General features: G+C 41.2%; 1 protein-coding gene across 7 annotated transcripts in view; it reads right to left on the bottom strand.

Moving 5' to 3' along the window:
* syngap1b (synaptic Ras GTPase activating protein 1b) overlaps positions 1-25,117 on the bottom strand; it is a 103,461-nt gene that overhangs the window by 22,416 nt on the left and 55,928 nt on the right. For 4 of the 7 annotated variants that reach the window (XM_053228020.1, XM_053228017.1, XM_053228022.1 and 1 more), the window contains exons 4-18: positions 17,054-17,469; positions 15,286-15,407; positions 11,651-11,804; positions 10,675-10,773; positions 9,351-9,590; positions 8,321-8,656; positions 8,061-8,205; positions 6,787-6,931; positions 6,244-6,480; positions 5,387-5,588; positions 4,864-5,069; positions 3,635-3,848; positions 2,576-3,136; positions 1,449-1,895; positions 697-867 (exon numbers count right to left, since the gene is read on the bottom strand). In XM_053228020.1, coding sequence (XP_053083995.1) covers positions 697-867; positions 1,449-1,895; positions 2,576-3,136; positions 3,635-3,848; positions 4,864-5,069; positions 5,387-5,588; positions 6,244-6,480; positions 6,787-6,931; positions 8,061-8,205; positions 8,321-8,656; positions 9,351-9,590; positions 10,675-10,773; positions 11,651-11,804; positions 15,286-15,407; positions 17,054-17,469 — 3,695 coding nt within the window. The remainder of the gene's footprint in view (positions 1-696; positions 868-1,448; positions 1,896-2,575; positions 3,137-3,634; positions 3,849-4,863; positions 5,070-5,386; positions 5,589-6,243; positions 6,481-6,786; positions 6,932-8,060; positions 8,206-8,320; positions 8,657-9,350; positions 9,591-10,674; positions 10,774-11,650; positions 11,805-15,285; positions 15,408-17,053; positions 17,470-25,117) is intronic. The other 3 variants (XM_026924182.3, XM_053228023.1, XM_053228019.1) reach the window with 2 other exon arrangements.

Genomic DNA, 25,117 nt, shown 5'->3' with positions numbered 1-25,117 from the left:
CTAATATTTAATTTAAGGGATGGCAATAATCTATTTATAATCATGTAATACTTAGTTTACTTATTCAATCTTGATTGTAATTCTTTGATAATATATTAGTAAACACACTTTATGGCCAAAAGTATGTGCACCCCTGACCATCACACCTATATGTCGTTCTTCCCCAAACCACTGCCACAAAGTTGGACGTACACAATTGTATAGAATGTCTACAATTTCCCTTCACTGGAACTAAGAGGCTCAAACCTGTTCCAGCATGACAATGCCCCTGTGCACAAAGCGAGCTCCATGAAGACATGGTGTGTGAAGGTTGGAGTGGAAGAACTCGAGTGTCCTGCACAGAGCCCTGACCTCAACCCCACTGAACACCTTTGGGATGAACTGGAACTGGAGCCTTGTCAATCAGCATCAGTCTCTGACCTCACTAATGCTCCTGTAGCTGAATGAACACAAATCCCCACAGCCACGCTCCAACATCTAGTGGAAAGCTTCCCAGAAGAGTGGAGCTTATTATAACAGCGCAGGGGGACTAAATCTGGAATGGGATGTTCAACTGATGGTCAGGTGTCTACAAACTTCCTGCCATATAGTGTATATTAAGGTTTTGGTGTTATCTTGTTACTGTTTATTATCGAATGTTACAGTGTTTCCTTGTTACTCCGGTGAACATGGTGCAATAAGGTGAGAGAAACGCACCCGATCTAAACGTGACTCGTCCATGCTTTTGGAGTACTCCTTTAGCTTAAAATCTTCTCTCTCGATGCGTGAGCTCTCAATGTCTGCGGAAAGGTGTGGCATGTTGGACACCCAGGCGACGGTCCTTTCTGAGGCAGGGGTGGGCGGGTTCAAAGTGTTGGGAGATGAGCCCTGAAAACAGAGTGAAAAAAAAGTGCTTAAGTAAATGCGATTAATTTTTATTATACTCACTTGTCATTTTAGGGGATCTGTATTTTGCCTGAGTGTAAATACAAATGAATATTTGTACTCCTACTCAATTATTCCTTGTGTTTTTTAGAAATCTAATGATGAATGTGTTTTTGTGCATTTTAAGCAAGTAAGAAAACACTCTGTGTCATGCTGTTATTCGAAAATAATCAGTGAAAGTTAGTTCCTGTTATCACTTATGCTATAGCCTCTTTTTCCTTTCTCATGAAGTTAATAAAACAAAAAAAATGCAGCTTTTATGTTACAGAGAAAATTCCTCCGTCCTGAAGTACTGAATTGTGAATTGTTTCAAATGTGCGTGTGTAAGATTATGATGAATCTTAGTCAAAATAATTTACTTTCATTTTACACTTTTATGTGTGGAAACTGTTTAACATTCACTCGGGTATAATTCCAACTCCCTATTTTTACTTTAATTAACTCTACTTAATATTTTGACAATACCCCATACTATCACTTAGTTTCACATAATTATGCTTATTCTGTGTAAACCTGCTGAGCACCTGTTTGCTGATGGAAGGCTTGAGTAAGTGCTGCTGCGAGTGTTGCCGCTCCTTGTGAGACTGCTGCGTTGACTGTGGTGTTCCCCCCTGAGAACCCTGAGATCCCTGGCTCTCGCGGGTGGAGCTGTGCTGATGAGGAAGGCCGGGGGCGGTGTTATCCTTGACGGACAGCTGCTGCCGCGGGCCCTGCTGCCTGCCCCCGAAGCCCGACTCAGGAGACTGGAGCAGGTTTCCGCTCTGAGGCCTCGTCTTGCTGGGGGGCGTGGCACCGGCAGCCGCGCTCACAGAGAGCTGATGGGAGGTTTGAGACTTCATGCGCTGTGTGGGAGGCGGAGCCATGGAGCTCTGACGGACAGGCTGGACAGTGGTGGGAGGCGAGGCGAGCGAGGAATGAGACGTGCCCGTCTGTGAGGCCATGCCCATCATCTGCTGCTGCTGGAGGTTTTCCTGACACACGAGCAAGAGAAGGTAAGCTATGTATGCTCCCATAGTAATTTACGTTTGGGTTGAAATGATCCATTTAAATCAAATATTGCGTTATACATCATTATATTGCCAATATACATATAACATTGCAATTATAATTAGTTATATTAATTATAATAATTTTTTTTACTTTCTCAATAGTGGAAAAGAGCAATTAATAGGTTCAAAAGAGCAATTAACCCTTATAATTGATTACTGTTGTTATGAACTTTTTTTTACATTGACACTGACAATAAAAAATAAATGACTCAAAACACGTCTTCAGCACAAATTCAGCTGTAATGATTTTTCCGTAAACTATGTAGTAAAAAAATTATGAAAAAAAGGATTTTTAGAAACTCATATATTTACTAATATTTTAAAATTATTCATAGATGCAAAATCATTAATGGAACAGTTGCATAAAAAATACAAAAATCTCTTTTGTTTTCTCCACTTTATAAAATAAAAACATACATAAAATTTGAACTCAAATGGGAATTATTTACATAAAAAACCATCCCTTTTCATTTTCGTAAGTCTTATGACATATTTTGTTCAACCATTTCTACTCAGATTATAGCTATTCAAATTTGTGTAAGCTGAAAGTTTAAAATATACTTTTGGCAATTTCTCTTTAAGATAAAGAAAAGTAGCTGTACCTGCATGTGCATAGAGAGTTGCCGTCGGGCGTAATCTCCCCGGCTGTATTCGTCGCTGTAGCTGTGGGAGTGGACAATGCTGGGCTGGCCGAGGTGTGGTCCAGGTCTCAGCGTGGAGAGGTCTTCGCTCCGGGAGAAGGCGCCGCGGGCGAACTGCGGCAAGTATGCAGGGTGGGAGGAGTCTGGCTCCGGAGCCAGCAGGAGGGGTGGAGGCACCTGAGCACGACTGTGCTGGCGCTGGAGTTGAGGCCCGTCAGAGGCCATGTGGAACAGAGGGTTCTGGAAGGAGAGAGGGTAGCGGAGTGCGGCGGCCTGCTGCTGCTGCTGCTGGGACAGCGAGTCGGTGGCGGTCCCCGTCTGGCTCAGCTGGCTTAGTCGCAGGCCGCCGGACACACTGGAGCCACCTGAGCCGGCTGACATCCGCCCTCCGCCGGCGCGCAGCTGACCTCCGAGGCCTCCTCCAGCACCACCAAGGCCACCGAACCCGGCAAGTGAGGCCTGGGGAGAGTTGAGCATGTCCCCCACAGACTGCAGGTTAGAGACGCTGTTCATTCTTGAGTCCTGGAGGTCCATCATAGAAATACTTTCATTAACAGTCAGAACCTATGGGGGGGAGAACGCTGCAGTTACGTGCTCTTTTAAACGTGTGCTACAAAATCTCAACTCTATTTATCTACTTTTTGGCGCAACTAGTTCGAGTCGGATAAATCCAAAAATCCAAAACACACCACATGTAGACAGTCACGTTTGTATGTATTAACAGCACCCACATCATCGTGTTGCCCTCTTTCGCCATGCTTGGGTGGCATTTTGAACCATGCAGTAAGCAGGCCTGTAGCGCTTCATCTTCCAACCGGATCAAAAGGAACCCAAAGTCCCTCAGCAAAGATGGAGAGGGGGGAAAGGTGTGCTGACGAGCAAGCTGCCATTCAAATGAGATTTTGAACCAAACAGCTTTCACTTTCACCACAGTAAAGCATTACTCATTGACATGGGCCATTATCGTATGACTTGCCCCTCCACCCGTTCAGGTCAACTATATTTACCTTGCAAGCTTACCTTTGGGTCTGGGTCGGTGATATCGGAGCTGCTCGTACAGTACGCAGGACTGGACCGGGCCAGCGGGGGACGGGTGACGTAGAAAACATCTTTAGAAGAGGCCCGGTGCGGATGATCCCGATCAACGTATCCACCCATTCCAGCTCGCGATGGAGGAACGACACCGCTGGACATGGCGGAGGTTGGAGAAGGCAAGCGAGTGATATCTATGGAACTGCAGTGAGGTAGAAACAAAATTACTATTAAGAGCTGTTTATTAGGTTGGCAGTCAATAAGTGTAGTTGAAATCCAAATTGCTAAATTAAGTTGTTTTATCATATTGGGCGTGATTTAGCATGGGTTGTCACTCAGAAGGAGGCTTTTGGGGATAAGCTAGAGCGGGAATTACTAAAGTGGCACACCAGATCCATGCTTAGTTAGGATCTTTTTTGGGATTACAACTCAGGATATTGCGTAAAACCGTGCCTCAGGTACGCTCTTTGCGGAGGTGATCTGCATAACCACTGCTTCAGGATATGGCACTAATATAAAGCAATGTCCTGGTGCAAACCATGCTAAACCACCTACATAGACAAAACTTTTCCTTTACTGTCTCTTGCTTTAATGCTACATCACATTGCAATCGACAGCCCATTAAATGCAACAAGGCATTTTATACCAAAGTTTAGCCTGTCTGAATGTTTTTTATTGAAATCGCCTACATGTGCCTGTCTGAGAGCTATTTCTAGCCGACCTTGTTGCATCATATCCACTGTATCATCTTGTTCCATTTAGAGCTTAACCTGGAGCTTCAGCAATAGATATACCAATCAAAATCAGATTTTGACAGGGGATAGTGCCAGGTCCTGGCTACATGGTGTCACTCTGTGTGCGTCTCTGTGAGCTCCATTTCTGGAGAATGAGAGGTCGATGGGACCCCACTTTTGGAACACTATCATCCAACAACACAAATCTTCAGCCTGAGAGAATACTCTTTTTTGGTCTTTGACAGAGATCCTCTTTAGCCCCATCACCTCTGGTTCTGGAATACAGAGGTATACCTCTGGACCAAACAGGGAGTTTGATAACTCTGGGATGTGGGTACTGAGAGGCACCTGCTCTTGTTGAGGGACAATGGAATTTGAAGCATTTGAGCATAACTCCCTGATTTTTACAGCCTAAAGGCAAACACTTGATATATCTATTGAACTTCGGTAGCTGACTCTAAATATGGCCCTTTGAGTTGTTACCTGTTAAGGTCCCTCATCATGAGGTTCTGAAACTCGGAGGAGATTCCCCTGTTGAAGCTGGGTCTAGAGAGTAACCGGTCTGTCTGTCTTTCCGGAGGCTGTCTGTCTGTCTGGTGACTGGGCTGCCTTTGGAGATGAGGATTGCGAAGGGCCATGCTGATGTCATTCAGGAGACGGGGTAATGGTCCGAGTTTGATAATGGCATCCTTTAAGCAAAACAAATTAAAACAGACAGATATCAAGTATAACAGAAACCAAATGAAATAAAAAGTTACCAAAACAATCAGAAATTACGCTTTTAAAAAAAATTCCATGTTTTTCTCCAAAATTTGATCAACTGCCAATTCCCACCCACCTGCCAGCTCTCCCCTATCATACAACACAAGCCAACCAGGGAGGGGAAAGAGTATGCCATCCCTCCCACCCAGAGAGCCCAATGAATGCTGCTCTCTTGATCTCCCAGCCCCAGATGGCTATGGCATCATCCCAGGTTATACAGGTTATACATACAGGTTATACATACCTTACTGAGCTGAGCCATGACCTCCCACAGGAGGCTGTGTAGGACCGAAAGCTCTCTTCCCAGGTCAATGTATCCCTCAAAAGCCCCAGCATTGCTTATACTGTCTAGATTGGAGATCTCATACAGGAACTGCTGCATGGAGCCCCACTCCATCTCTAAAAACTCATTCATGAAGCACATATACTCCTCCTTACTGCCAAACCTTAAGGGAATACCATAACCAAGAGGGAAAATATTCACAAAGCTGCACATCAGTTATTCTGTTATTATCATCTTCCTCATTAGCTTCTACAACACCTAACTGCAGAAGTTTGCACACCCTTACGACAAACTGAATAAGACAATAATAACAACAAGACATTGTGTGTGTTTAGGTATCATGGATAAAAAATACATAAACAAATGAATAATATCTTAGATTCCTTTCTTTAATTGAGAAAGTCATGGCAAAATGTTTGCAGGATACGCCCACATTTCATTTTTAACATTTTTAAAATTTAAAATTCCTTTTATCCATTCAAAAACAAAGGGGATGCAAACTTCTGCACACTGTACATCAAGGCATTTTTGCTTTTACAGTAAGTATTTAAGTATTCTATATTATAGAGCATATTGTCAGATTTAGCAGTGCTATGCTAATGAAGCATGGCACTTTAAAACCACCTCTACACGTTAATAGGACTGAAAATATGCTCTGTTTGGCTGGTATCTACTTTCCTAGAAACTGCAGCTCTCTGTCAAAGGACTGAGATGCAGTGATGTTCTACATACAACGTGGCAGTCCATATGGTCCGATAGATTTAAAAAACACATGCAAAGCAATTAAACAAAAAGTACAGCAAACTGCCCGGACTGACTTGGAGAAGTTAGCGAGGTTCTGCAGCACTTTGGCTATGAGGGTGAGCGTGCGTGATGTCTGCTCATCCGGGTATTCCTGGGTGAGGTTGAATAACGATGGGGACATGACGGCTGGACAAAGGAAGCGCAGGAAGAGGGAGCCACTGATCAGGCGGTCAGCAATGTCCTCCCTCCCCCTCTCTGCACAGCGTACTCGCCAAGACGCAAAGACCTCCTTCAGCTCACGTGGAAAAACGCTAGTAGATACAGAACATTTACAATCAAGTACTTCAAAAGAACTTTGAGACTCTGGCCTTTCCACTCTTGTATACTTTTGTGTTTTGCATTTTTGACAGTAACAACAAGTATTACATATTCACATATTCACCATAACCCACCATAGGAATAAATCCAAATATAGATACAGATATTTGGAGCACTAAACAGACACAGATAATGATACAGATAGTGTTACACCCCTAATGCTAAGCATTTCCTTTACGTTGGGAATTATCATAGAATTATCACATTTAACATTGCTGACATTGGCATTGACAACTAACCAATGTGAGTTGACGATTTTGCAGAGAGCAAGCTCACAACACATGCGAAGATTCGCCTGATGGTCCAGTAGAACAGAAGGTGGAGTCCTCATGGGATCAACCTCGCAGTTCTCCTCTGACTCATACAGCGCTCGGATGAAGTCACCTGCACACAAGCAAAACAGCAGCTCTGTACAATTGACACAAAACTCTAATCAATCCAAGCGATCCTCACAGCATGTTAATGCACATCAAGTCAATATGGCCTTAAGTCAGAGCTGTACACCAGGACTGGGATCCCGAAAAGAAGCTGCAGGCACGGGACATTTTTATTCTCATGCAAGTTAGTGTGCCATCAGAAATGCTAATCATGGCACAAAGAGAGATCGCTCATAGTCATAGAAAGTGCTACTTAATAATTAGTACATTCTGTTTATTGTACAGCCCATTTCCTTGTTTTCGACTGGCTCACAAGTTATCCAAAATAAACTTGATGTAAGATGAAATTCACTGTTACAGGAAATGAAATCACTTAATCACATTTGAAGTGAATTGAGTATTTGTGGAAATGAGTGGGTACGGTCAGTTTCTACAGGAGTGGTCCATTTCAGTCATAGTTTCTGTGGGAGCAGTTGAGTTCGGTCAAAGTTTATACCGGAGAGGCCACAGTTTCTATGGGAGTGGTCAAGTTCGGTTAATGTTTCTGCAGTTTTCTCCCACAGTTTCTATGGGAGCTGGTGAGTTCAGCCACAGTTTTTGTGGGAGTGGTCAAGTTTGATCACACTTTCTGTGGGAGCGGTCGATTTTGGTCAATGCTTCTGGAGGAGAGGTTGAGTTCGGTCATAGTGTCTGGAGGAGAGATCGAGTTTGGTAGTTTCTGTGGGAGTGGTCAATTTTGGTCACGGTTTCTGTGGGAGTGATCGAGTTCGGTCACAGTTTGTGCAGGAGCGGTCAAGTTTGGTGAATGTTTCTGTGGGAGTGGGTGAGTTCTGTCACAGTTTACAGCTTCTGCAGTAGTGTTTCTGTCGGAGTGGTCAATTTGGCTCACACTTTCTGTGGGAGTGGTTGAGTTCAGTCACAATTTCTGTGAAAGTGGTTGAGTTTGGTTACGGTTTCTGCAGGTGTGGTCAAATTTGGTCACGGTTTCTGCGGGACTGGTTGAGTTTGGCCACAATGTCTGCAGGAGTGGTTGAGGGCAGTCACAGTTTCTGGAACAGCAGTGCTCACTTGTTTCTGATGGAGATAGAATTGAAAAAAATCCTGTGCACAGCTCTATATTAACTAAAACTTATCACCTAAAGCATCCTTGAGGTACTTATGTCCGATGAGTTTGAGGTACTCTTCTATAGCTTTGGTGGCTAAGGTGTTCTCTCGGAATATAAGGTGCTCTCGGTCAATGAATCGGTCTACCTCACACATCGCCATGTCTGAAAGAAAGTCCTTAAACACAGAAAAGGAAAATGCAGTCACACTATAGACAGTTCATTCATAAGCAAAAGACACACAAAAGGAATGATAAGTGGATAAGTGCATACAGTGAATACTAAGCGTGTACCTTTGCCTTCCCTGTGCTTTGTAGGATGTGCACCAGTGCACAGGCTACCTCCTCCTTGCTTTTGACACTCAGCAGAGGCTCCAAAACTGCACACAGCGTCCGATAGTTGTTGGTGACGTACTCGGCAAATTCTTTGTACAGTTCCATTGGCAGGATGCTCATGGTCTGGTAGCGAGACTTGAGCCGCAAAGAGGCATTGATGATTTTACCCCCTCCCACACCCCCTCCCTTGGCCAGGACACTGGGCTGAATCACAGGGTACCATTGCTCTACAAACTGTCGACCAGTGATGCTGGATATGGGGATGCTGACCAGTCCCAGATATGTGCTTTTCTCCTGTAAAGAAGCAATGGGTAAGGGTTATTGCTTAGGAACTGCGGGAGAAACTTCAAGAAAATTTCAAGAATTTGTGCTTGTCATTCAAAAATGAAGTCCCCTGCAATCACACAAGCATGACGTGTGTGATTTATGTCTCAACAAAGTAGCATTCAGCAGAAGCTTCTGCCTGCTGCATTGATCACATCATTGTGTAACCCAAAATGCATTCTGACTGACATATTTAGGTTAAACTATGTTAGCTGATTGAGGGTTAGATAATAGAGAGCGCTATTATCCTTGCTAGCAACAAACGTGATTCCCTGGATCAGTATCTCTTTCAGTCAGTCACTGCCACTTAAATATTTTCTCCAGACTGGAAAACTACTGTGTAAGCCCAAACACATACTAATCAAGCATTACCTCAGCTAGGCAATGTACTACCTAGCTCAAATTTTAGGAACTAAAACGCAGAGCTACACAATGTTTTTCATCTCTCTAAACTAGCATTTTTAAAGGGCTTCGCTAACATGAGCTTTTTATGTGTATAAACATAGCATGCTAAGAGTGGTTGAGTGCTACGCAACAGCTTTTTGCGTCCGGAAGCCAACTAGTGCATTTTCTCAGTCGCGCACTGACAACAACACGTTACACTAACTGGCTAAACACAGTCACCTCAGGAGCCATTTTTTACGCCATGGACTAATTCTCTTACCTTACGTCTTTTTTTGTCCGTTTCTTTGTAGAGATGAAGCCGGAGGTTGCGAACAGCCGGGAGGTTGTTGAACTCGAAGTGCTCGCCCCAGAAGACAGTGTCGGTGCGGGGTTTGCTGGTGGTGCGTGCATACAGCATGTCGTCCAAACACAGTTCACAGTAGTAGCGTTTTTTGGGCGGCAGCTCCCGGGCCTCAATGATCCAGAGCTTCAAGACATTGTCCACCCTCCGGCTGTTGTCCTGAGTGGGAGGAAACAGTGGACTGCTAAGTACTGGTGGAGACATGTAGGTGTATGGCATAAGAACATGGAAATAAAGAAATGACTGTTGATGCTGGTAAAGGTTATGTCTGACAGCAAGTGGAACTGAATAACGGGTTATTCAACAAGGTAGAAATATTAAAAATAGAAGTGAGACGGGGAGTGAGAGGACTCCAAGAGTTGACCATGGTTCTGTGTAATAAGTGCAAGAGAAAAAAGATCAAACTATATTTAACATTCCCACCGGAAGAGCAGAGTGCTCTGCTGGATAGAGAGAGTGATGTTTTCATAAAGGCTGAGTCATTTAATCAGATCAAAATGCCATTGGTTCACTCTGGCCTGCGTTTCCTGGTGTAATTTAGTTCAGCTAAATATACCGCTGTTTGAAAAGCAGTCGTGTCCAGAAAATAGTGCTTAATTGGTATGCTAGAAGAAGCCTCTCTGTCCTTCAAGCTTCCATCAATAAAATAAATTGATCAGCATGCTCACTGAGATAATGAGTATCCTTGGTGTGTCCTTTTATCTATTCCTGAAAAGGTATCAGCTAAGATAAATTCCTGAGAGCTTTGATGGCTTTTGGAAACTCTTGCTGTCATCTGCATTTCACAATACAGCCCCCGGCTCCTGCTGCCAGAGCATCTGGATCAATCAATCCATGATCCAAAAGTTCTACTACATTCCCAAAACTCTCTTCTGCATCCTTTTAATGAGAGACGCGGCAAAGAACGGATGGATGAACTTTGTGACCTGAGATATTTTAGACAGAAAATGTAAAAATGGTGAGTTGGAGAACATAAAATATCATGTATTTTAATAAGAGAAGTGGCAAAGAATTGAAGAATGATCTTCATAAACTTCACGGAATTAAAAATGGTGGCCCCAGAAGACGGGTATGAACTTAAAAAAGCTCTGCTGCTGTTTTGTTCCTGGTGACAGAGTACCAGTTAGCTAAGAATATCACGTTGTACTTATGGAAAAGTGAGAAATACTGAAACTGATGTGATGTAGATGCGATAAGAGAGAAAAATGAACTGATATCTATTATGATCATTTGTTCCACTCACTTTGTTGGGTTTCACAGCTCTCTGTAAATTCTCGATCCATTTGTCTCTTTCTGCAGCCGACCGACAAGCAAAGCACTTTGTTCCCGAAGCAGTCGTCACCTGAGATACGAGATAATGGCATTAAAAGGAAAAAAAATAGTTCCACCAATCAATTTGGTGAACATTGAATGAATACTGGCAGTTAATAAAATGTCATGGTAATGGGACACTGTCATCGTTGCTCATAGTTCATTCATTGCTCATCTGTCATTTAGTAGAATTTTCTGTTTGATTAGTCTATGACTAAACATAAGACTGAAAATTTGGACAAATCTCTCTCTTATTCTGTGACATTCATTCATCGTTCATCATTAGTTTTTGTCAGTTTTTCATAGTTTGACCATTGTTCAGTGGATTCGTACATTTGCAGCTACTTTTACTCAATAACAGACCTATAACAAAGCTCTGCTGTATTCTGCATTCTGATTGGTCAGAGGATATTGATTAATTTTCTATAACAACAGCTCTGACAGTAGTGCAGCCACAAATCACAAATTTATATTAATGCACTTGTTCTAATATGTTATCATTTCTATAGTAACAGCTTATTCACAACGACTCGTATGGCGATTGCACTACATAATCGTAGCGTGATAATCAACGGCTAAAATGTTTTTGTTATACAATATGAATAATCATTGACATAGTGAAGGTTTCTGTACAGAGACATTTACAGAAGGAGTCTCAAGAGCCAGCACTTTCTAACAGTCTGAGTTAAAGCTGTGACTTTAAGTTTTCCGACATGGGAAAGGTTTCCGGACAGGGGAGTTTAAACTTTTTTTGCGGTTTCTCGGTAACATGACAAGCTGTGGTTTTTTTTGTCTTCCTAACTTCAAGAGAGAATGTTAAAGAAAAATAGTCAAGTTTATGTTGGTTGTAAACTTTAAGTATACTTTTAATATACGGTATGTACTATTTACAGGCGCTCTAGTCTCACCTCAAAGCAGTACTCCTGCCCTAAAATGCTGGAGTGAACCGGTTTGATGATGGCGTCCTCGTCCAGCGTGAGGTCCAGTGCCTCAGCCGCACTACTGGGAGACAGCAGGGATTCATGGGAATGAGACTCTTTGAAGCTCTGCATCAGACGAGTCCTGCAGGAAGACAAAGCACAACATGACTGAGAAAGTTCCCAAAAAACTCATCACTGCACTCAAACACTGGCTCATCCAAAAGCTGAATCATTCAGACAAAATCAACGTTTTGCTTGATATCAACAAGAACAGAAACTCGTTAAACACCTACCCAGTGACGCATTCAGCTGGGACTTAGATGGCTAATTTTTGGTACGTACCTTTGAAAGCATCAGTGGCTGTGTACAAAGTATCGTCCCAGGTAACTGGACATTCAAGTTCAAACTAAATGAATTTTACAGAACAAGTCAGTGATTCAGATTGAGAAACAGCATACACAAACACCTACCTACACTTACCGCACCTTCTAGCACACAAGCTAGATGGATCCATACGCTTAAACTAAAGCACAAGACACACAAGACAAGACTTGACAGACCCAGAGAATAATAATGAAGTTATACAGAAGACATATTAATAAAGACAAATTAAGCACTTTTAGATTAAGCAAATAAAAATTTGAAAATCCTCAGAACCTCATGAGAGCTGTAGCTTTCTCTGGCATATCCTCGTAGCATCACTGTTACTGTATACATTCAGGAATAAAATGTGCATCAGGGTGTTAGAGACATACAGTGGGGAGAGAGAGTGGTATAAAAATAGATCCATCAGAATGAGTCAGAACGAAAAAAGTGAAAAAAGAGGGGTGTGGGGGAGGGAGGGATGGAGAAAGAGACAGCACGAAAGACAGAGAGAGAGAGCGGGAAGACAAAGATGGACTTCTCTGAGTAAATCAAGGAGTTATGTAAGCTGCAGGATCCAAAATGAGAGGAAGCAAAAGCGATCGGCAAAGAGGGGAGGTTTGGAGACTGGGATGTTTGGGCATTTTACAAGGCTTCCATGGCTGACAATGATGGACAGCAGATCAGGAAAGTGCCACTTCTCTAATGCCAAGTTTGACACACAAATATATATTATCAAGATTCTGTTCTTAAAACAGAATCATAGATTAAAACAGCTGTAAAAAAGGCACAGTGACACAGGATTCCAGTGAATAAGCACATTAGTTTGATGCATTTGGAGTTTACAGGTTATAGGTTCTACTGTTAAGCTGTTTAATATGATGTTCATTAGGCTGAATTGCCACCTTTGTTAAAAGAGTTTTGGACAATATATGGTGCATATACTTGTCTTATTCATGAGATTTAATGTGTCCAGTGAAGTCACAAGTTGCCCATTGTGAGTCTAGTCTGAGTTCCATAGATTCCACTCTAGGGTACAAGTCAAGTCCAGAGTTTCAAGCTCTAGAGTCCAGGTTGAGCCCAGTGTCTGAAGTTAAGTCCAGAGTCTGAAGCAGTAGAGGCAGACTCCCTATTTCTAGACTCTGAATGAAATCCTGAGTCTAGCGTTGGGCTATGGGCTTGATTTGGACTCTAGCTTCAATCTCTGGACTTGTCTTGGACTCTGTAGTTTGGGACTCTGAACATGACTTGGAGTCTTGATCTTGGGAGTCTGGGCTCAACTGACTGTATGGTGTCTTTAGAGTCAAGTCCAGAGTCTCAAACCGTAGAGTCTAAATCGAGTACAGAATCTGACACCATACAGTTGTGAAGCTGTGGAGTCACAGTCAAGTCCAGAGTCTGTAGTTCTAGACTCCGAGGCAAGTCCAGAGTCTCAAGTTGAGTCCAGAATCTGAAGCTCTAGAGTCTGAGTCGAGTACAGAGTCTGAAGCTGTAGAGTCAGACTCAACACCTGCGTCCCTAACTCTAGACTCTGAGTCAATTCCAGAGTCTCAAACTGTAGAGTCCAACCCAAGTCCAGAGTCAAAAGCTGAAGAACCAGGGTCGAGTCTAGAGTCATCAACTTTCATCACACCACCTTGTCACTCATTAATTTACTATAAAAGCACCACACATCCATGTTTTATTCCTTATATATCTATCGCAAATTCTTGATAGAAAAATAAAAAAGACAGCATTCTAACAGTCAATGATCTAACAGTAAATCTCAGAGACTTCATTTAATCTTTCAGCACAGCACATTTCCGAAATTCTTCTTACACCAACACTCAGAGAGGCTGAGGGTAGCATTTACTCAGCACTGAACATAAATGAAAGAATGAATAAGTCATGACTGAAGCACCTGACCAAATGACACAGCATCTGGCCAAAGAAAGTTCAAGAGGGACAAGAAGACTCTATAATGACTTTACAAATTTGCATCACATTAAATGCCCTCGGACCATCTGTGAATGCACTCATTCTAGTACAAGGTCATTTTATCATGCAGTCATACACAGCACTTTGTCAGAGTTCAACATCGATTAAGGAATCAGTTCCACCTCACAGGCGGCATTATTTTGGTAGTAAACAATACGAAACCTGTAGGAAGGAACGGCTGAAATATGTGCTGCTTTCTTAAGCAAAGAATTTGAAAACACAATAAAACAATAATCAAATAAACAAAAAAAGTACATGACAAGCATCCAGTTTTCGTTTCACGACTCGGGAATTGTTTAATATACCCGGGAGAGGGTTACTGATACATGCTCTTCAAGACTCAATACAGCAAGTAGCAGCAGTCAGACATCTTTTTTCCAACGCATGGCAACATCTGCTTAGAAAATCACGGACATGTGCATCCAGATGGGACTAAAATCATCAGACGACTGCTGAGTTTGGTGCAAAAGAAAGGAAATTCGGCCTGTAATTTTCTCAGAGGAGGACGGAGGAAAATATCAACATGGCTGATCCAGATGGACATAAAGCAGAGGAGCACCTGTAAAATAGGAAATTACCCCAGGACCTCATTTAAATGTAATCCCAGCTCTTCTTTTAAGAGCGTTTTGTTTATATTTTGCCATCGCCAGTACCATAGTTGTAGCTGTCCTCTAAGTTCTGTGTAATCCTATACCGTCCACCTATCGCAGCAGCGCTCTCACTCTGGGAATTTTAATCTAAATTTTCCGACATTGCCAGAGTCTTCTCGTCTTTGGTCGCAGAGGCACTAAATCACCGTCTCAACTCCCGACTAAAGATTATCCTTTGTGCCTGCGACAGTAAAATCAAATCGAATAACATACAGTGTAAAGCTGGCTAAAGGTGCGCAAAACTTATTGTGTAAAACTCATTGTGTAATCACTTGAAAACTATTGTAAATGATAAGCTATATGAATCTAGACTCTGGGCTAAAAATAGAAAAAAAAATCTACCTCAGTATCTACTTCATACATCACTGGTGGTGATGTTCCTGATTCCAGTAAAAAGAAACGTAAAACAGAAAAAAGAAACCCATTTGCTAACAGCAGATAAGACGATGTGGTTGGTAAAAATGAAACCTTCTTTTTTTCCTTGCTAGAGACAGAGGATTCAAACTCACTTGTCCATTTAAACCAGCTGGTTTTGTGTATAACCGTATGGAAAACAATCAGGAACAATAAACTTCAGAAAACAGGATAGGGAAACTGAAGAATGTGTGTAAAAGTAGGAAAAGTAGTGATCACCTGTCCTGATCAGCGCTGCGGAATCGTGGGAGGATCATTTGGCGGAAGCTGCTGGTGCGGTCCAGCTTGGGCTGACTCTTTGCTCGTTTAATAGACCCCTTCAGCCTTCGGCCGAGAAAACTCTGGAATAACACATTAGGGATTAACACACTGGACTGACAGATACACAAAAGAAGTCAACAATCTGGTATGATAAATGGCTTCCTTCAACACGATTCATATAAATGTCCAGTTCTGGCCAAAAAGTTGATGTGGAACCTGATACTGAAGCAGAAATGAAAGAGAGGAGAGGTGATCGATGAGAAAGAAACATTTGGAGATGTGACCTTAAAAATATAAATAAAACTGTCAGACTTTTTTCCTACTTTCTATCCTTCAGTATATGATGCTACAATTTTCCTGCACTGTCCCTGAGTAACCAATAGTGGGCAGTGTTGTACCATTAATATTCCCATATATCAGCAACATACAGGATGAAGGGGGAAAGAAAAAGCTTTTAGGATCAGATATAAAAGATGGCAGACCCTTCATTGGTCCAAATCCAATTCAGAAAAAAAAATCCAAAGCACCCAAAAACATTTATAATTTAACACTTATAACACTTATTTCTTTTAGATAATGACATTTCATAAATAGGTGCTGAATTAATGTTTAAAGCACAACAAACTTCTTTTAAACATTTTTTAATAGAAAAAATTTTTTTTATTTGCAGCCACCATTCAAAAGATTACATAGTTTACACAAGTTATAACATCAGACAGTTAGGGTATAATATAGGCACACACATGGTGTACATGTTTTGTGTTAATTAAGTTTATTTAATGGTATTATTACCAGATCATTAGGCTGCATGTAAATACCATTTAACATATTTTAAATATGTTTGGATTCAATTTCTGTCTGCTGTTCAGAAAATGGCACTGATCAAACATTTTTACATTACGCAATCAACAGGAACATCCTGTGTATTAACAGATCCTTGGGACTATTTATTCAGATGATTGAAGTTACGTACATAACCAATCACATTTAACATAATGGAACACAAATACTAGAACTTAATGCATCTAGGTGAAGAGGAATGAAAATGAAACCGGTGTCTAGATTTAAGAAGCAGAAAATGAAGAGTATGAAGTAAAATGAAAAGGTTGAGAATGTGAACAGATGTTTGGCATGGTAGAGAAACACAGTCTGCATTACCAGCACCGCAGCTTTACAAAACAGCAGGACTAATGAGCGTAATGCATAATACTGTGATTGTGTAATAGAGATGTAACACAATGCCACTATCAGTATCTTTACCTGATACAGTGCTCCAAACATCTGTATCTGTATCCGGATTTAAACCCGAAGTGGGGGTGGCCTAAATTATTATTATTAATTTTTTTTAATTAAATAGAACCCAGATGCCCTGTGAACATTTGTGGCAAAAATCTATCTGTATTTGTATTCACATTCAGTTACATCACTACTAAGTATTAGCTTCCTTAAGAAAAGAGAACTCAGACATCATTTGCAATTTGATTATTTTTTTTTAAATTAAAAATAACTTCGTGATTACTGATGACACTGATAAGTTCAGCCCATGTGAAGCAGCAGCGCATCAGATTTGAGCGACTGACTCAGGTTTTGGCTCTGGTCCGTGTGAACATGTTGGCTTCCTGAGTGACTAAGATTGTTTGTCTGGCACCTTGGTGCCACTCGCTCTGGCATTTCTCGCACGCTGGCACTTGGCATGACCGCGCCACGCGTCTCCGGATTCACGTACCTCGGTCGAGGGCAGAACCGCTACGCTGGACTTGACCTTCCATTCTCCGGCCCAATGAGAGACAAGAGAAGAGGATGGGCAAAGAGAAAGAGAGAAAGGTGGAGACTGAGGTAGAGAGGAAGAGAGGGGTGGGGTCTGGATTCGTCTTTCTGGTGGAAGGGAAAGGGATGGAGAGAGAGAACATACCAGAGAAAGAGGGTGAGAAAGAGGGAGAGGTGGCGTGTCCATGGTCTTGCGGGTGAAGGGACGAGTAGTTGAGAGAGGGAGAGAGAGAGAAAGGGATGGGAGGAGCGAGCGAGGACGGGATGGAGGGGTACTCACGGATTGTCGGAAGGGTTGAGGGGGGGCAATGGGAGGGGTCTCCATGCTCGGCTGACGCCCAGTGGCGATGCTTTTCCGCCTGAGGCGGGCGTGGTCTGACAGAGAGAGAGAGAGAGAGAGAGAGAGAGAGAGAGATAAATGACCAAATTAGCATGCTATTATAAAATCACAGTGCACTTTCTCCTGCAGCAAACACCACAAATGAGTTTCACATCAGCAGCAGAAGCAGAAATAATACAGTGCAAAGTTTATGATCTGGAAATGCATAATGCTAATTTTACTTGTTTAATGACTATTTTATGACATGTTTTTCCTGCATCATAAGGAACCATAAACAAAATCACAATATTTGCAAAATTTTGGACTGATCTACATTATATGGACAAAAGTATGTGCACACCTGACCATCACACCCACATGTGCTTGCTGAACATCCCATTCCAGATTTATTCCCCTGTGTTTGCTGTTATAATAATAAGCTCCACTCTTCTGGGAAGCTTTCCACTAGATGTTGGAGCGTGGCTGTGGGGATTTGTGTTCATTCAGCTACAGGAGCATTAGTGAGGTCAGAGACTGATGCTGATTGAGGAGTCTCCAGTTCCAGTTCATCCCAAAGGTGTTCAGTGGGGTTGAGGTCAGGGCTCTGTGCAGGACACTCGAGTTCTTCCACTCCAACCTTCACACACCATGTCTTCATGGAGCTCGCTTTGTGCACAGGGGCATTGTCATGCTGGAACAGGTTTGAGCCTCTTAGTTCCAGTGAAGGGAAATTGTAGACATTCTGTACAATTGTGTACGTCCAACTCTGTGGCAACAGTTTATTTAAGAACCACATATGAGTGTGATGGTCAGGTGTCCACAAACTTTTGGTCATATTGTGTATATCAAAACATCATTTAGCAATCTAGCATAATAACATCAAGTACTCATATATATATATATATATATATACAATATATATATACAATTTATATATATATATATATATATATATATATATATATATATATATATATATATATATATATAAGCCTCACTTTACTTTCATACCAAAACCATGTAGGCTGCATGTGTGGTCTGATTAAATAAAAATAAAAAGTTTTCATACAAGAGAAAAAATCACCTAAAATTTTATGCTGTTTCCCATTTTTAAGATTGAAATATGCTGTCAGAACACAACATCTTCTTAAACTGACTGATTGTGAAGTGAATACTAGCATTCCTCATACTGTGCCATCTTGCCAACTCAGCTCCGACTCTATGGTCTTGGACTCTGGATTTCAGAATGCCAAATCCAAGTTGAATCCAGAATCCCAAGCTTTGGACTCTGGAGTGAATTAGACTGCTGTCTTTCACAAACCTTAGGTATAATACATAAAGAGTTCTGTTAGCTTCAATAAAACAAACCAGACAATGAAAGGTGCTGGGGTTGTACACAACTCGGTCTTTATAGCTTGGGATTCTTGACTCAACTTGGACTCTACAGCTTGGAATCAGCTACAGCTTGCGCCACTGGACTGAACTTGGGCTCTACAGCTTGTGGTTCTGGACTCAACTCTCTGGCTTGGAACTCTGGACTGAACTCAGACTCTATGGTATGGGATTCTGGACTCCGACTCTATGGCCTGAACGGGGACACTACACTACAGGATACTGGAATCAACTTGGGCTCTATGGCTTGTGACTCCGGACTCAACTCGAACTCAATGGGTCTCTGGACACAATTTCTGTGAGCCTTGACTTTTTGTAACCATGCCACACTGCTTGCTTGCTTTTGTCCACACCAATTCCTGATGGTTATGCATGAATCCACCCATCACCATCTTCGCAAAGAACACACACAATGAAAGAACGAAGGCCAAAAAGAAGCTTCAGCAGATATGCTGAAGAAGAAATGAAGCTGTAGTCATGAGAGCGAGAGGCGAGAGGCCTTGCTGGCAAACAGAGCATGTATCAAACGGCGTCCTTGGGCGCGCATCTGCTTCCAGTGTGTGTGCGTGTGTGTGTGTGTGGGTGTGTGTGTGTGTTTGTGTGATGAATGTGGACACAAGCCGGTTCAGCAGAAACAAATGAATGGACGGCGTATCGGGTGAGGAGGCGTCAGAAGCCTGGGCGAGATCCAGCAGGCAGGATGGAGTGAAAGAGCAGAAAGGAAAAGAAAAAAAACACCACCAGCAGCATTCTGCTTTTTCTTCAGCGTTATCATGCAGCAGCAGATCAATGCTAACCCTTACATAAATCCAACCGTAAATGCCCACTGCCTCTGCAAGCTATCATTCTCTCCGTCTCTCGCTGTCACCTTCTTTCCCTCCCTCATCTTCCTCTCTTTCCTGCTCTCCCTGCTGTTTTCTGCCTCTTTAACACATACACACAGTTTGTTCTCGATCACCCACGCACCTCTTTTACATAATTCAAATAGTGCATTTATCCATCTCTCCTCTACAGCCTAGTCTCTCGTCTCCACAGCCTCCCTCTCGCTCTCTCGCTTTTTGCTTTTTGGATCTTTTTTCTCCTGTCTTTGCACTTCCATTCTCATTCACAATGTTTTCATTCCCTTTTGTGAGCATCTTAGACATGACGGCAGAACGCAAACCAAACCTGTTCCATTTCACGGGATTACAGACCAATGAAAGATGTTATTACTTAGCTATCTTCTTCGTATGTCTTCAAAGAACACCTAAATGTGTATTTCTATGTAAAACTGTCAAAACTATTAAGCTATTAAAACTTTATGTTGAATAATAAATTGTTTAATGACCAAAACTGGCCTCGAAACATCTCTACCCCTTTACCCTCGTTAAAAATACTGGGATCTAATGATTATGCATAAATATGCAAATAAGAAACACCCACATGTCCTTCTGTCATCCCAAGCAGCTAGCCAGCTAGTTAACTGGCTAGTAAGCTAGTTGTATGAAACAAGTGTGAGTTGCATCATATTTATTTAACAGCAAAGTGTCACCACAGCAACCACCGTTGCTAACAACACTAACATCACTAGCATGCAGATTGTGTGGCTATAGATTTCACATCACCATTACCACCTCTAATGATTTGCATATTGAACCGTAAGTGGTTGAAAGCCAGTGAGACAATTTTGTGACATCACCAGCTGGACTCATACATAGCTCCACCCCTAATCATTTTAATATAAATGTACTAAAAATTTTGTTCTAAAATGGAAAAATGTGAATTTAGCACATTTAGTAACACAAAAACGAATCTGAATATTTAGAATCAATCATTTAACATCAATTAAAAAGATGTTTTGGCAATTCAAGGCCAAACTTAAATACATAAATATGAAACAATTAATGAATTAATTAATCATATTATCACTTTAAAGTCCATGATAATATTAATCATGTCAATATTAACTTTTATTATGTTTAAATTGTCTCTTGCTTTTATTCTACACTGTATTACAATTAACAGTGAAGGGGAAAACACACTCTTTCCTTCTTCAGTCTGCATTTTCTAGCCCACAAGTGCTTGTGTTTAAAGGTGGTGGTCTACACACTATTTACTCAAGAAAAATCTGGTAACTTGGTGAGGCGTGAACCACACGAGTGATTCGCTTGATCTGAACGGGCAGCCCAGAAAATCCACTTAAGCAGGCGTGTAACCCGACTCTGAATACACATAACTTTCCCTGCGTAAATACTTAACTCTGAATGCGTCCAGTGGTGAATAACAATGTGACGATACAGAGAAGATACTCAGAGAAGTGTGTCAAGTGTGTATGAATCCTGGTACCAAAGAGTGAAGCTCGACATTAAGTGTCTTGGTATATTCCTCATTCCTCAGTCTTAACTTTGGGGATTGTTTTCCGCAGAATGGTTTCTACCATTGGATGTGCCTTAAACAGGTTTCTCATTAATCCCTCACTTCTTATCCAGATAACTACCTCGCCCTGAGTTCAGGTGCCATCTTACACTGAGTGTCATCAGCCTTACACACTGCTTTGGTTTTAGGCATCAGATCTGTTCTGTATTTCTTATTTCATCTGCTGTCATGATATGTCACGGCTCAAAATGTGACAAATGAACAAGCAGGAAGCTGGAAAATTTTTCCCTAAAACTCCAAAACTATCTGCTACCCAATGAATCATAAATGGTCCACTTCAAAATTATTGACACCCTTCCAAAGAATACACAGCTAAATCGTCAGTCTCCAGTGAATTAACACCTACAGTGCGTATACTGTATGTGTCCAAATGGACACCAATGAACTCTGAAAGAGTTACGTCAACACTCTAGGTGTTAATTCATCAATGGGGATTTTGCCGGTTACACAATATTTATTGTATCAGATAATTAATAATCAAGTTAAACATCATAATTTAACTTACACTCAACCAATTGGAGAAACTAGGCTCTTAGGAAAAAAGGCTCTGACACCCTAAACAGGTCTTTTCTTTGTTTTGTTGAGTGCTTGCAAGTAGAACCCTTACTATTTCCCAATAATATTTTCTCTTAGAAATCATACATGACAACATTACTGGCACCCCTAAAGACAATCTGTGGATTTGAACCCATTTCAAACACTCTCAGAGAGAGCTTGGGGAGGCTTTACTATTAATAGGAAATATTCATATGAATATTTTTTACATTTTGAAATAATTGCACTAATTAAGAGAGCAAATTGATGATGTCATCCTTTTTTGTTCATTTTCATAAAGGGACCAATAGTTTTAGAGTTTTGTTTCTTATTCTTACATCTTTAATCTCTGTAATTATGTAAAAAGTAAATACTATGATGCCTCTGACATTACCGCTTTACACAAGATGTATTATTATTATTATTATTATTATTATTATTAATGGTATACTCTGAAGTGTGTATAATGTAATAATATTGAGCAGTAAAATTATGTCTTATGTCTCAAACAGGTGGTCATTTTTTTGTTGCCAGACATAGTGTAGAAAAAAAAAATTAATATGTCTATAAAGAATATACACATAAACTCATAATTAAAGGAAACAGTGAGTAATGCAGTGTATACTTGTGCATGGCCTTGAATTCAGCACTGATTATAAACACTCCTAATTAAAAACATAACTTACTTGCATATTATCCAGTAAGTATAATATAACTTCCTTTCATAACTGAACGAGTTTGGAAAACGATGGGCAGTGGGTCAAATCCCAGCCGCATATCTCGCAGGAAACAGAGACTTTAAAAGAGATGCTTTGGGTTATGAACACCAAAAATAATCTGGAAAAAAAAAAAGAAAAAAAGTAGTTTTGGGAGATATTCTTGTTTTAGTTCATCACTTTCAGGAAAACTATTAAAATCTGGGTGATTCATATTTGTGCAAATCTTCATGATCATTCAATTAAATGCTCTCTAGAACGTAAATGTCCCGCCCCCGGGGGCGTGTTTTGCCCTAGAGTAGAAGCTCGTTAGCAGTAACATGGTTGGTCAATGTGTTTTTGGCTGCGTCTTCCCTTTTTTAACCATCGCTTGGTTGAGAAAAAAAAAGTTGTTTTTTTTTCATTCTGAGGAGGGTGGAGTTTATACGAGGTCGTGATTATGTGACAAGAACTTTTTTACTTTTTTGGAAGTGTTTCTGTCTTTCTACACAGTTAGGGGTTCTCTATTTTCTGTAATTGTAATTTTCTAATTATTGTAGCTAAAATCCTCGTATTCTCCAAATTTAGCTAGCCCACTAAGGTTTGTTTAGATTGTGACATATCTTGAACGCTGTTGGCTGTTGTGTAAATCGGTCAAGCACTTCAACCCGACGTCACACTGACTTCCTGTTTCAGAAAGGAATACACCAGCATACAGAATCAAATCACAAGCCGTTGCATGTGGACTTTAAAGTCTCTAATGTTTCTGCGGTGCAGCGGTGCTGGTGTTAAAGCAGCTCTCAGCTCAGTCAGTGTGCCGGTGAGATGGATGACCGTCGCGGATGAGTTTATGATACTGGACGCTCTCTGACTGTGTGCTCAGAGCCACATGAGAGCACTGACCTGAGCATAATGATGACTCTGTCCAGGCGTTTCACAGAAAGACGTCTCTGCTAGTGCAGATGGGAAGCGAGTAGAGCACGGCCTGGATAAATGACTTCATGAGAAATGGGTAAAGCCGGTTTTAGACTGTGTGATTATTACTTGTCACACTGTACAAGATCCCAATAAAATCCAGACTGAATTCTGTAACAGATGTGCGATAACGTGTTCTCTGTCAGATTATACCATGAAGATCCTGTATTGATAGAAAAAAAATGACTCTCTCCTGTTTACGTCATCAGTCAGCGTGATCTGGAAATCAGCTCACATAAACACAAACAAGCCCAATGTACCAATGTTATAACTAAAAACATGTTTAAAATGTGAAGAAGAGGAGCCTGAGGTGATAAGGCTATTTTTCTGTCCATTAGCATGTGTGGCAGCTTTTCATCTACCCCCTATTGGTGGCTTTAAAGTCACTCTGAGAGTTGAATTAAAAAAATTCAGCTGCAATGGCCCTAAATGTCGCATTATACGTTCTTTAACGCTGTGTGATTTTGTTTTCTCCAACAGCATAACCAAGGTGAAATTTGCCCTGGCATTTGAATCCTGATGATCTGTGGCCAGGAGTTTAAAAGAGCATGTCCCTGTCCCCTTTCTAATCATAGGTGTCTCTTAGCGTAAGTATATGTAATAGGGAATGAAGCGCTCTCCTTCAAGCGTGTTTAGCTAATCTGTCACACTGCATTCGCTGCACTTGCGTGTGCTAGCCTTCACATCAGCTGTTCAGGTTTCATGTCAAGCATATCTTTAGGTCTGTGGATACTGTACTATTGTTTTTAAGTGTCATGTTTTATTTGGGGTTTTCTTAGCCTCAGACGCTAAGCCCAGGGGTTACGGAGGGTCTGAAGTCTTTTGTACACTTTTCTGGCCACAGGCTTCAGAATCTTGAAGGCTGCAATTTGACTGGCTCTCCACAGTTCTGTGTTCATTTTCAGTGAGACATTAAAATTTGTACAATGCAATGAACACAAGCATTTCACAGCAAGATATAGTCAGTGGAATCAAAAAGTTAACAAATTTCTATCTTTAAAAATAGATGTAGTGTTAGATAGTCTCACATGTTCGCAAACAGATTATGGTAGAAATCTGTGGTTGGTCATCAGTCATGTCTTAAATTACTTCTTTCTGTCAAAGTAGATGGTTTTGAGTGAAACATATCACACTTTCTAGCAAAGCTAGAGGTCTGGCTTTACGTTAACGAGTAAGAGCCATCTTACAAAAACAAAATCAAACTGTCAATCTTTACATACGTGCCTTTGAAGCACTTGGACCTCAAGATATTTCCTCAGGAGGATGTTTTCCTAGCATTCAGACCAAGAAGTCTTGTCCTACATGTCTTTCAGTGTCTCAAAGGAAGCACATCTTAGCCTTAACCATCCCTAATTTGAGAACGAGCAAGTGGGAGAGAGACTAAATTGGTAGAAAATGGGGTAAAAATACAGAAAATTATATTTATCTTAATAGCTAGGATTAAAGCTTGCATGCAGTCCTTCTAATCTGGCTTTAATTAAGCAGTCAGCTTTTATAATGCTCAACGACCCAATGGTCCGAAGATTTAAGCACCACAATAAAGTTAGTCCCTGGAGAGAATGTTGGCTAATATTAGTATCTAATAGCTCAAGACAAGCACGATAGTTTCATTATTGTTTTTGGGGGAGGGTTAGCTGTAAAATGCTGGGATTTGTAGAGTAGTTGGGCCAGAACTAAAGCAGCAGTCGGTCTC

The sequence above is a fragment of the Pangasianodon hypophthalmus genome, chromosome 22 (genome assembly GCF_027358585.1).
Source record: "Pangasianodon hypophthalmus isolate fPanHyp1 chromosome 22, fPanHyp1.pri, whole genome shotgun sequence".
Lineage (NCBI taxonomy): Eukaryota > Metazoa > Chordata > Actinopteri > Siluriformes > Pangasiidae > Pangasianodon > Pangasianodon hypophthalmus.
Note: the sequence above shows the minus strand (reverse complement) of the source record. Positions and strands in the feature narration are given on the sequence as shown.